We start from the raw sequence: 13,352 nt of genomic DNA, 5'->3' as shown, positions 1-13,352 counted from the left end.
TCTTTCTTGAATGATGTATTTATTTTATTGCAAAGGTTTGTTCACAGATGGGGTGAAGGCAAAGCAGGCATGGTCGGTGTTTATTCCCCATTCCTAATTTCCTTTGAGAAAGTCGTGGTGAGGCATCATGAACTGCACAGTTTATGGCAGGTTTGACAGATTGGAGAAACAGTTTAGAAACTAACTTAACTTGGCGTTCGATTGTTGCATTTCTACACAACTGTAATATTGGTGAAGTGGTTTTGAATTTTATCAACACTAGTTTGCTTGTGGTATTTATGCCATCTGATTTGGGCCATAGAGTCCTTTGCTTGTAGAGTTGAGTTGACTTGATTTTTGACACATGAGCAAAGACCTGTCTACATCAATGGTGCTGAGGTCGAGAGGGTTGAGAGCTTCAAGTTCCTGGGAGTGAACATCACCAACAGCCTGTCCTGGTCAAATCACGTAGAAGCCACGGCCAAGAAAGCTCACCAGCGCCTCTACTTCCTCAGGAGGCTAAAGAAACTTGGTTTGTCCCCTTTGACTCTCACCAACTTTTACCGATGCACCATAGAAAGCATCCTATCTGGATGTATCACGGCTTGGTACGGCAACTGCTGTGCCCAGGACAGCAAGAAACTGCAGAGAGTTGTGGACACGGCCCAGCGAATTACGGACACCAGCCTCCCCTTCTTGGACTCTGTCTTTACCTCTCGCTGTCTTGGTGAAGCAGCCAGCATAATCAAAGACCCCACGCACCCAGGACATTCTCTCTTCTCTCCTTTTCCATCGGGTAGAAGATACAGGAACCTGAGGGCACATACCCCCAGGCTTAAGGACAGCTTCTACCCCACTGTGATAAGACTATTGAACGGTTCCCTAATACAATGAGATGGACTATGACCTCACGATCTACCTTGTTGTGACCTTGCATCTTATTGCACTGCACTTTCTCTGTAGCTGTGACACTTTACTCTGTACTGTTATTGTTTTTACCTGTACTACATCAATGCACTCTGTACTGACTCAATGTAACTGCACTGTGTAATGAATTGACCTGTCTGATCGGTTTGTAAGACAAGCTTTTCACTGTATCTCTGTACAAGTGACAACAATAAACCAATACCAATACCAAGACTATGGGTCCTGGTGATATTCCAGCTGTAATGCTGAAGGCTCTTGAACTAGTTCTGCCTCTCATCAAGCTGTTGCTATAAAGTTGTAACCTTGGCATCTGCCAATAATGTGGAGACTTGCTTAAGTACATCTTGACCATACAAAGCAGGTTAATCCAATCTAACTAATTATTGCCCTGTAAATCTACTCTCAATCATCATCAAAGTCACTGAAGGTGTAGTTGACATTGCTTTAAAGTGGCAATAACTTGGTTATCTAGCTCAGTGATGCTTGGTTTGGATTTTACTGGGATTACTCAGCTTCAGACTTCAGATTACAGCCTTCTCCATTGATTGTATTTTGGCCCAAAGCAAGGTGATTCTGCTTGTTGGAGTCGGATCGTTCTAGCCTCGGAACATAATTGCAGGAATACTTCAGGGCAGTGAATCAAGCATGATCCTTTAGAGCTCCAGCATTAATGACCTTCTTTCCATTATAAGGTCAGAAGTGGGGATGTTCTCTGAAAATTGAATAATATTCAATTCCATTCAGAACTTTAGCTAATGAAGCAGTCCATGCCTGCACGAAGCCAGACCTGGACAATATTCAGGCATGTGCTGATGAATGGCATATAACATTGGTGCCACACAGATGAGGGCAATGATTGTCCAAATGTTGTTCCATGTACTGGAACTACCCAACAAAACTATCAGAATATCTTTGCCACATGGACAGCAATGATTCAAGAAGGCAACTTTCTACAACCTTAAGGATAATTAACCAGTGACAATCATATCCTTAACCAAATTTAGGGAAAAAATATACATTTTCAATTTGGTGATGGCACAGACTTTAACTTATTCTGTTCACTACGGGTAATGTGAAACTAAAGGAAAAGTGCAACTCCTGGTAACTCAGATACAAAATGCAACAAAAGATGGTACAACATATTAAGAGGTGCAAAAGGAGAGAATGAATAGAAATGAGGGATGTCAAAGTCAACTCCATTTTTATAATTGCATCTAGAAAAAGAGAATAGAGCTGTGTGGCTCACTTGAAAGTTGATAATGGTAATATTGTAAATGAAAATACATAAATGATGGACAACTTGGAGAAATGACTTTGCTAAGTGGTTTATATTAGTCAAAAGGGATGGCACGCTAGACCTGTCAAGGAAACTAATATTGAATCTGGAGTAGTGACTCTTCAAAATTTATCTAAATAAAAATGGTCATGAGGAGTGACAAATCCCCAGGACCGGACCCCAGGCTTTCAAAAGAAGTACTTAACGTTATTGTTGAAGTCCTAAATATAATCCTCCAAACTTTTTCAATTCAAGCTTCATTCCTTTACACTGGAAAATTGCACATCTTGCTATAGTTTAAGAAAGATGAAAGGGTGGGACCTGTTAGTTATCTACCAATTGGCCTAACATCTGTTGTTGGGGAAATTATTGAAATTAATAATTCTAAATTTGCTATGGGTCACTCAGGCCCGGAAAAACTCAAGGCATTTGTTTAAAAAAAAAATTAAGTATTTGCGATAAATGTCCAAAGCTGTTGCCTTTGCAGATTGTGAGGGCAGTTGATAAAGCCCCTCTTTAGGAGACTACTAACTAAAGTTGAAGCTCATGGAATTCAAAACAAACTATTGATACTGTTAAGGAATTGATTATCATAAGGCAATAGGAATGAATGAGCAGGATATATTGGCGAGATGTGACATGGTAAACTGTATGAATCGAGGTTGGGCCTCAGTTTGTTCTATTAATGACTTAGATGGTCTAGAATGCAAATGATCAAAGTATAACATGGAGAACTGATACTGTTAACAGTATTGATGGGACTATGAAATTACTAAGAGATTAAAAGATTAAGTGGCTGATAGATTTCAATGCAGGCACATGTGAAGTCATCAACTTTGGTCTTTTATGCTGCCCTTGAGATTGAGATTGAATTTGTAATTATGTGATAGCTATACAAAATCTTGATAGACCAGAATATAGTGTTTGTGTAACAACATGATTTTGATTAAAGTTTTCAGGACAATAAACCAAGCTGAGGAAGGCGAGAGAAATTCTGCTGTTTGAGGATCCAGGACCAGGGGATAATTATAAAAAAAATAGAGCCAAGCCTTTAAGAGTGAAGTTTGGGATACACTTCTATATGTAAAGAGTGATAAAAGTTTCAAACTCCTCTGCCACAAATGGCAGTTAGTGGGTAGATTGCTTATTAAATTCATCAATCTCAGATTTAAAAGATGTGTCTGATGGAGAGAATGCAGAGGAGATTCACCAGGATGCTGCCACGATTGGAGGACTTTAGTTCTGAGGAGAGTTGTATAGGTTGAGTTTATCTTCCATCATACAAAGGGGGCTGAGGGGTGACCCTGCAGATGGGCCGGATAGTCGGAATCTTTTTCCCATGGTAGGTGTAATCAAAAACATGATGGCATAGGTTTAGGTAAGAGGAAGGTGTCTTAAAGGGGATTTTAACGGGGAAGTTTTTATGCAAGGGCGGTGATATTTGGAACTTGCAGGCAGACGAGATGGTGGAACCAGATGTAATCGCTACATTTAGGAAAGATTTTACATAGGCATAGAAGGATACTAATCTAATGCAGGCAGATGGGACTGATGTAGATGGGCAAAAAAGTCAGCTTGGACCCAGTGGGATGAAGGGTCCACTTTCTGCACAGTACAGCCCTGACTCTATGAATAATTGTTTAAGTACAATAAATGTGCAATTCGGATTCCATACTTGATTTTCTTTGGCTTCTTAGCAATGGCTGGAGTTAGGTTCAGTAGTCCATCCCATTGCATGAACTTGGTTGCCCTGCTAATCTTGCAGCCACCACATGGCAGGCTGTAATGGAACGCTCCACTCCACAGCCCTGTGGCAGGACAGAGCAGGCCCATTGTGGCCACAGGCTGGTAGGTGATGAAATCTAATGCGCCACCCAGCAACACTCTGACAGTCTTTGACTGCTTACTACTGTCAAAGGCATATTCAGTTTTCAACTGCTTTGGACATTTGTAGGCATTTAAATAGTTAAAATGGATATTGATTTTTTCAAATAGAACATTAACGGTAGTGTAGGCGGTTAGCACGATGCTATGGCAGCGCCAGCGATCGGGGTTCGATTCCCGTCACTGTCTGTAAGGAGTTTGTATGTTCTCCCGTGTCTGCATAGATTTCTTCCGTGTGTTCTGGTTTCCTCCCACATTCCAAAGACGTACGGGTAGGTTAATTTGGGTTTAAAATGGGCGGCGCGGACTCTTTGGGCCGGAAGGGCCTGTTACCACGCTGTAAATAAAATAAAAAATAAAATACATTTATTAAAATAGTTATGCAGTGAAATTAAGAGACTTAACGTGTCTTTGAAAGTTGATAATGCCCTGGAGAAACTAAATGAGTGGTGTGGGTTCAGTGGCAGAGTGGTTTTCGGCTGGCAATATGCAGACACAGAAGTTGAAAATGCTCTCTATGCTGGAGGCTGGATGGGCAGCCATTGGACTTGATCTGGCTCATTGTTTTCATGTACTGATGTAAATCAAGAGCAGTGTTAACCTCAAACATCAGTTACTTTACATCTGTTTATTGTATTGCCGTATTTTATTATTCGGTACCCTAGGTTGCTGTCTGTTTCTCCAGTGAGCTAGATTAGCCTGATTACTCTGGCAGGATGCAGTTGATGGATGACTGTCATTATCTCCTCAAGTCTGCGAGACCTTTTAGCGTCAAAGATGGTAATTAAAATTTCAAGAGATTGCCTTGAAGCATTGTGATTTTGCAGATGTTTTGTCATTCAGTTAAGATATTTAAGATTTTTTGTTGCCAATAATGTAGAATCAGACATTTGTCAATTTTTCTTTGCTTTCTTTTGAGCCTCGAGCCTAGTTCCATAAAGCAATCAATACCTTGCACATTAGACAAGTCTTGAAGCTTTGCAAGTTAGTATAAGGGATTTAATAGAATCGTGTCTGGGACAAAACACAGGAGAGCATCATAATCAGTTTCTCTGTTGATCTCATTTCTAAGACTTTGTTCATTTGAAAGAACTTATTGGTATGAAACTGCTTTTCTTATATGGCCTTATTACTTTGAATTGGAGCAAAGATTTTTTTTTAAAATGTAGCCACCACCAAAACTGTTGATACACCTTGCTTATATTTAATATACACATTAGAGTTGGTTTTATTAAATGTATGTTTAGAATGTTTAAGAAACGCACATTAGAACCTACAATTGAAAGTTTGTAAATTAAAAAAAATCATTGAATATTATCCAATATTCAAACCATTGAATATTTGAATGAAGTGGCCTGACTTCTCTATTGAAATTTACAAAATTGTGGCCTTGGTTTCACAGGTTTAGGGCAGATGGCTTGGGTCTGCAGCAGTCTAAAATACTACTACATTTTTCATCAAGCAGATTATCTTTCTGAATGCTTAAAGCTCCCAAAGGAGTTATGATCAATATTTATTGATTTCACAAAGCCATGGATTTAACTATTGATGTTTTTTCAAACTATCATCAGTAGGTAGAAAATGATATGGAAACAATTTAAAAAGTGAAATGTTGTAACTTGTTATATTGCTTTATTTAAGTGTGATGTGCTGTTTGTGAATCATGGTGTAGGTGAATAAAGTTAATGTGAAGCACTCTTTTCTAAAGATGTAACGGTGTCTCTTGGATAGATTGTATTGTTTCTGTGAAATTGTAATAATTGGGATTATTAATGAATAATAGCCAGAGAATGTATAATTTCCAAACCTGTATAATTTGGAACACAAAGCAATTTTCCTGTTGTGTCCAGTTTAAAGCAAGGTTAATAATAGGTTATATCTGTGCAAAATGAAATTTTGAAACAAAAGTAAAATCAGTTATCCAGGTGATTCTCTAATTATAAATGAAAGCCTGATATTAAATATTAAGAATTACTAGCACTTTTCAAAAAGTAAATTTGCAGTGTTGAGTACAAATTTCTGGTTAAGTCTATAATTTTACACCTCAAAAAATGTATTATCACTTGAAAGATCTAATTCATGTTCTCGTTCAAATAGAATATACAGCTGGTCCTCTTGGAAGTGTAAGAGTTCCTCTTGTTGCCTCACAGTTGACCTTGGTTAACTGTTGAATCACATCTTTAAATTGGAAAAGATGCATAATGAATTTGTATATTCATGTCCATGTATTAAATAATAGGTGAAAATTAAAATCCAGTGTTATCAATAAATCATTTTTGGTCTCTACAACTGAATCTACAATTGTTTCTATAACTGAACTTGATGCCAAGATTTATGCATCTCAAAGCAGTCATAATTTTTCAGTTTATTTACAAGAAAGTGTTGAGATAAATCAGATTGAAAATCAAATGCTGTTGCTTTGAGTTTTGATGATACAATGGACAATACTGAATATAGCAGCAGAGTGGAATTAAGTGACTATTATTGCATTGTTTTGCAGTCCAGTATTCTCCGATCAGATGTGGGAATAGGCAGTCCTGCGCCTTTACCATCTTCAGGAAAACCTGGAACAGTGTACTATCCTTTTACTGCTACAAATCCACGCCGAAGACCTCTTCACGACACACCAGCTCTTGGTTTGTGTTTACAGTTAGTCTGTGAGCCCATTTAGTGTCTTAGAAAGTGAAGAACCCTTCATGTAAACTAGTTCAGAGTCAGAGGGAATGAGTATATGGAATAAAACAGTCGGTCTCTCTTTTCCATTAAATGGAACATTGTCTGTAGAATGTAATCTCCCAATGATTTTCTCCTGTTGAGGCTATTAGAAGGCAGTTATACCACCCCCCCCCCCCCCCACTCGAGGTGCTAATAGTTTGCGTATGCTTCACTCACTACTTCTCTGTCTTAATCATTTGATTCCTTTTTTTGTCTCTCCAATTCTTTGTTTTTTGTCCCCCTCCCTTTCATGCATAAGCTCGTTTGTGGTCATCCAGGCAGGGTTCAGGCTTCTTATTTGTTGCCTCACAATTGACCTTGGTTAACTGTTACATCTCATCTTTAAAGGGTTATGGATCACTGAATAACATTTGGATTGGAGTCAAGGAATCCAGCTATCTTGTCAGGGTCAGGTATTGGCATTCAAATTATATGAAGGGTTGTCGTCAAGCATCTAGCAAATGGAAATGTGTATCTGGCTTAGTTATTGGATATATCTGTAAAATGATGGAACTCCCTGGCCTCTTCTATTTCTTTATCATTGAGATACCTATTTCTTCCTTTCACTCTCATTATTGTCAGCTATTGTCCTGTGATTTCCAACTCCCTCACCCACACCCCCCCCCCCCCCCCACTCCCTGTTGTATTCCCTGATTTGCTGTGAAGATTTTCTCAGCTCAGCTAGACATGGAATGGGAACTCATGAGGGCAATGTGGGAATAGAACATCTCAGTGTTAATCCCCAATGTAGCTGAAAAGAAGGGTGAAGGGGCAGCTGAAAATGAGCTCAAAAAAAAGTTGGTTTTTAAAAAAAGTCAGTGGGAACAGACCTTAATGAGTGAAGGTTGAGCAGCGAATGATGTGGGATTGGAGTGGTTGGTGCTACAGAAAAACAATTGAATTTTTTTTTGTAATATCTTAATTGTTCTGCCAAGCTGACTTTGAAAGCTTATAGGCACTCTTGGGTTGCAGACTGAGCATCAGTGCCAAACAAGAACTCAGACGCCATCTTGGAGAATGAGTAATGCAAGAAAAAATATCAGAAAAGCATGGTAGGAGAAGTTGGGTTCAGTTTTGGCAGATAATTGTGACAATTGCTCAAGGTAAATGCTAAATAATCATAATTGGTTTCAAGATTTACCAAAGTACATTTGATCTGTGATGTTGCCCAAGGTAAAAGAGTAGGAATACAGATAAGTGTCACCTTCAGGTAAAGCTGGGTTGTAGTGCTCATAATTAGATCAGAAAGAGGTGATATTGTTCAATGATCATTTTGAATGTCTATATTCTATCTTTGTTTAATATTTATTCTGTCATTGAACTAAAAGTATACACTGCATGTTAACTTGCAACAGAAGTAATTCATTGAAGTTGATGAATTTTGTTGTATATTTTATCCCAACATCTAACTTGTTAGATGACATAAAGCTACTAATTTGTTTCAGAATATATTACAGAAAAGAGTAATTGGTTTCTTTAGGTGGACATGGAAACAAAGCTGCTTGTCCTTTAGAAGCTTCATCCAAAACCATTCACCTGTATTCTGTCAAATGTCACCCTCATCTTTGCCAAAGACAGGAACTGAAAAGGGTGTAGGCACATCTGAAAACGTGCAAGTTTATTTTTTAGGTGAAATTGCCTAAAGTCAAATCAAGCTTCCTCATTACCAGAGTTTGCCTCGTCACTGGCCCTGAGAATCAGTGAGGTTGTCTGACTTTGATTGCCTGCTCTGTCTCAATTCCTGCAAACATGATGTGGTACTTCCCTGAACATTGGCCAACCTTACAAAAATATTGTATCTGCCCATCCTTGCTCTTACCCATTGCAGTTTAGTCATGTAGACTGATGTCATTGTGATTGCCATCTAGAATCAAAGATGAATCTATTTGTGTACATCTTCTCTGTCATATAATTTCCCTCTTATATACTTTGAGTAGATTTTCCCTCTTGGTGTAATTTTATGCTAAATCACTCATCTTAATCAACCATCATGCTCTATTTTCAACATTCAATTCCCAGTGACTCTTCCCCTGCTTCAGGTCAGTGCTGTCCCCTTTCTTATTATGGGTTCCCTTAAGTATCACATACTCTGTGCCTGTCTAAGAAAGAGGTATAGTTGAATCTAATTCCTCAATTTACAATTACTACTGCCTTTCTCTTTAAAGCTGTTGCTGACTCTTGTATTATTGGTGCTAAAGACACCACAAGAGTGCAGTTTTCATACAAGTTTCTAATTCCGCCTTTTTATAAAGAGGCACAGCACAGAAAAAGACCCTTCAGCCTACTGAGTCTGTGCCTACCATCAACCCTTTGCACTAATACATTTTTCATTTTCCCCACTATCTCGTCAACTTCCTTCTGTTCTCACATGTACAGTAGGGGCAATTAAACAGTGGGCATTTAAACTACCATCCCTCATCTTTGGGATGTGGAAGGAAACCGGAGCATCCGGAGGAAACTCATATGGCCACAGAGAGAGAACAGAAACTCCACGGAGACAGCACCCAAGGTCAGATTGAACCCAAGTCTCAAGCAGTGAGTTGTTCTACTAACTCATTGCACTGTCCACTATTACTTATCTTTGCAACCAGGTGTTCTACTCTGATCCCTGTGGCCTTTTCTCTCCTTCTTATGCAAAGTTAGTGGAGTTTCTCTCTGTCCCCACCATGCTCCACCCCCTGCACCTATGATATCTCCTCAGATTATAGGGATTTGGGGAGAGGACATGGCGATGTGCTTTCTTGTACCTACAAGCAAAGCTCCAAGTATAAGAAGCACATGAAGTAGCTCCGTTCCAAGCTGCTACAATCATTGCAAGGACTTTCGGTTGCTATTAATTGCAGTGGCCTTGTACCCATTTTCACACCACTACTTCATTTGCTGCTACTCAAAATTTTCTTTCTTCATCTTGTCCTGAAAACTTGATATTGGCATTTATTTTAGTCATTCTAGACTTTATCTTTGCTTGTGCTGTTTCATGCCTCCTTTCAAAGAAAAGCTCCAGGGTTCTTTTTTTTGATGGTGGTGTGATATACAAGTTATTGCCAGTAACATTGATTTGTACAGAATTAAACTGCCATGAATGCTACATTTGAATGGAATGGCATGATTGTCGTCAAACAGGGTTTATCATATTTTCATTATTGCATGTTTGTTTCTTTCTACGCAGATGCTTCACAAACAAAGAAAGTAAGAAAGGTGCCTCCTGGTTTGCCTTCATCTGTGAGTATAGTTTTTTGTAATGCACCTATGAATTATTGTGGTTGTATTTTTAATGAAGCGTTTTTGTCAATTTTATGCTCTGATCATGACAACAAAAGATAGTAATGAAATAACTTGCAATGCTTATTGATGGCAAATGTCTAGTTGCTAGATTTAGTAACGATGATATGTGGCTTATTTGTACAATCTAACCCCTTGTCCCAGCCATTTGAATCCCTCGTGGGAGAGAAACCAGGACAGAAGCTGTCAAAGAAGATTGTCTGTACAGGTCTTTTGATGTTTAATTAGTCATTATGTTGCTGAACAGGAGGACAGACAGAGATTAATAGCTTTGAATCTTAGAAATTTACATTTGTAATAATCCCAATGGAGCTGAAGACATTAAGATTCCGAGGACATGTACAACTCAGATTGCCTCAGTAGGCTGAGGTTATTAATATGCATAAATCACCAAGTCAGATGTTCATTGTGAAGCCCTGGTGGATTTTAAAGCTTCATTAAGCCTTTCCTAACTTCAGGCTTACATCAGAAAGGCTTTCAAGCAACGCGTTTGTTGATCCCTCTTTGCACTGAAATTTATCCTTTGAGAATAAAATGCTTTGATGAATAAAGGTTGGTAGGTTTTGGTAAAAATCATTAATACCTCTGATAATCTAATGCTTTCAGGGTGTTCTGTAGTATTAGATGTGCTTTATTCTTTAAAACAACAAAATTGTAAATGACTGTTTATAATCCTGTGTGAAGTAAAAACCCACCAATGCCAAGGAAAGCTTGGTTATTGCTAATACTGAGAGAGCGAGAGAGAAAATGATGCTGTCTTGCAGGATTCATCTCTTTGTTGTGCAAATGGTGATATGGTTTTTATTTGTCAGCACTTCAGTTAACACATGGACGCAGGTGCACTTGGATGAGTCATAACTTGGTATATGCTGAATGGGCTAGTTGCATGGCACGTAACAAACAGAAAAGATGAAGACATTTTCATTCTGCATTGACTGGTTTTTGCAAGGTATCTTGCAAGTGTTTTCTGAAACCACAAACCTTGAACCTGGAAATATCTATGACCTTCATTCCAGATGGGACTGCAGTAGTTAGTGTAGCCGTGGGCAGCTGTTCATAAAACCTGCAGCCTACCTGGAAGCCGTGAGTACAGCTGCAGACTCTCTTAAACGGCATGCTTGCATAAGCACTTGGCCCACTAGAGGCTGAATAGCTACTTGATAAACAGAACAAATGCAGAGCTTCCAGTCATTATTCCCTAGGCAAGGAAAATTTGCATTACCTAAAAATAGATAGCAATTTACATTTTATTTATTATAGTTTGGTGTTATAATTGACTGCAAAGCACTTAAAGGGAAAATGTGAACGTAATTCTGGACTTGCTGATGAAAACTGACTATATTGAAAGAAAATGGAAAGCTATATTGAAATCTTAAGGTTCATTCATGTCAGTAAAAGAAAAAAATACTTTCCTTTGAGATTGAACTGTAATTTTTTATGGCAGTTGTTTAAAATACTTGGGCAAAGAAGCTACATTTAAAAGTTGGTGTCCTGCAGATATATTCTCAAAATTTGACATTTCTGTTTAGTTCAGGTAGCGTATGAAGAAAATTTGCTTGGAGCCAGCAGAGCTGGCTTGATCTCTGACAGAAAATGACAAGGAGATTGACTTTGATTTCTAGCAGATCACTCAACAATAATCCTGCTCCGTTGAGTCTTAGAGAGGGCTTGGTGTTGTGATTTGAAATAATGTTGCTGTGCCTCAAGTATATGAGAGTGATTGATCTGCTTTACTGATGAGGGATAAAAATTCAGTAACCAGTGACAGATTTCAAGACCATCCCTCCCCTTGTTGAAATCTGGATAAATAATACTTGGACTTCACTGGTCGGGTTGGTTTGTTTTAAGGGTTCTGCCATTTCCATTGATATTGGGGGTGGGGGAGACGACAAATCTGTCATTGAAGGTTGAAAGTCCTCTCATTTATTATTTAGATTCAAATTGTTTATGTTTTTGTTATTTACTTAAGATTACCATTAAAATGTCACAATCTTTTATTAAAAGTGCCATCTGCTGGAAATCAGAAGTTGTACCAGTTTACTACCTGCTTAGAATTGTGCAGCTGTGTGTTATTGATTTTTGCGTACATCATAGTACAGAGCTCTAGTGGTTTAATCAATGTATGTGCTAATGCACAACACTTACTTGAAATTGCTATCTTCATGCTACCAATTGTTAAAATCTGTTTTCATGATGAGATATCTGTAACAAATTAGATTTCTCTGCAGATAATGGTTATTTAAAGAATATTATCAGAAACTATTTAGAACTGCTTGAATTGAATACTGAAGTTTAAAATCAGATTACTTTTGTTTTCTTTTGAACTGATGTTGACTGGTACAAAGATTTTTGGCTTTTATCAACAGTGTGGTTGAAATAGTGGGTCCTATATTCAGTGAAGGATTACGTTACTTTATTTGGCCATGTATTAGGAACTTCCTGTGATGAGTTAAATTTTTGTTTGGTTGTATTAAATATACTGGTTTGATTGAGCTTCTGTTTATCCGTTGTGTCAACCATGTTACTCTGAGTCTGGATATTATTGTCTGATTAAGATGGCAGATTTCCATCTCTAAACAAGCTTGAGTTTTATGACACTAAAACAGAAAATGTTGGAAATACTCAGCAAGTCAGGCAACTGATACACAGAGAAATGCTCAGTTTTTAAGGTTGGCTTTTAAGCAGGGCAGTTTGTATACCTCCAGCACCATTATATTTCCCCTTCCTTCCTGCCACTGCTCTGTAATCTCCCACACAACTTCCTCCTCCCTCCCACCCCACCCCACCCCACCCCCGGCACAGTTCCACCCCTCTGCCCAACCTGGTGCATTTCCCCATTCACTCCTTCCACATGATCTTCAGGAGCCATCAACATCCCCCTCAACCTCGACCTTCCCCCCCCCTCCCCCCCCTTTTGATTGTAGATAGTCTGGCCATGTCCCATTGTCTTGTTGAGAGGTTGTGATTTGGCTCAGCCTGAAATAGTTAGATTAAAGCAAGCACATAACTGACTGTTGTGGGAAGTTTTGACACTCCGGTCTCAAACAAGGATTATCATTCTGTTACTTAAATATTAACATGCATATTTAATACTTAATTATGCACAGAACCATATATATGAAATTGAGTTGAATTAGACTGGTAATCTGATTACTTAGTTGCTGAAATGCTGCAAACTTCTGTAACTCGATTTCCTTCCGCAGTGTAGCGATCACTCTAGCATTACCTACTCTAATAATCTGCAGTATTTTATAATATAGCGACACTAGGTGGCAGTGGAGATTTAGTT

The 13,352-nt window shown here is 38.5% G+C and overlaps 1 protein-coding gene across 8 annotated transcripts in view; it reads left to right on the top strand.

Annotated features, from left to right (window-relative positions):
* Nucleotides 1–13,352, top strand: part of tcf12 (transcription factor 12) — a 244,847-nt gene that overhangs the window by 144,113 nt on the left and 87,382 nt on the right. For all 8 annotated transcript variants that reach the window (XM_052040335.1, XM_052040333.1, XM_052040331.1 and 5 more), the window contains 2 exons: nucleotides 6,567–6,702; nucleotides 9,951–10,003. In XM_052040335.1, the coding sequence (XP_051896295.1) occupies nucleotides 6,567–6,702; nucleotides 9,951–10,003 (189 nt within the window). The remainder of the gene's footprint in view (nucleotides 1–6,566; nucleotides 6,703–9,950; nucleotides 10,004–13,352) is intronic.

Source organism: Pristis pectinata, chromosome 28 (assembly GCF_009764475.1).
Source record: "Pristis pectinata isolate sPriPec2 chromosome 28, sPriPec2.1.pri, whole genome shotgun sequence".
NCBI classification, from domain to species: Eukaryota; Metazoa; Chordata; class Chondrichthyes; order Rhinopristiformes; family Pristidae; genus Pristis; species Pristis pectinata.
Note: the sequence above shows the minus strand (reverse complement) of the source record. Positions and strands in the feature narration are given on the sequence as shown.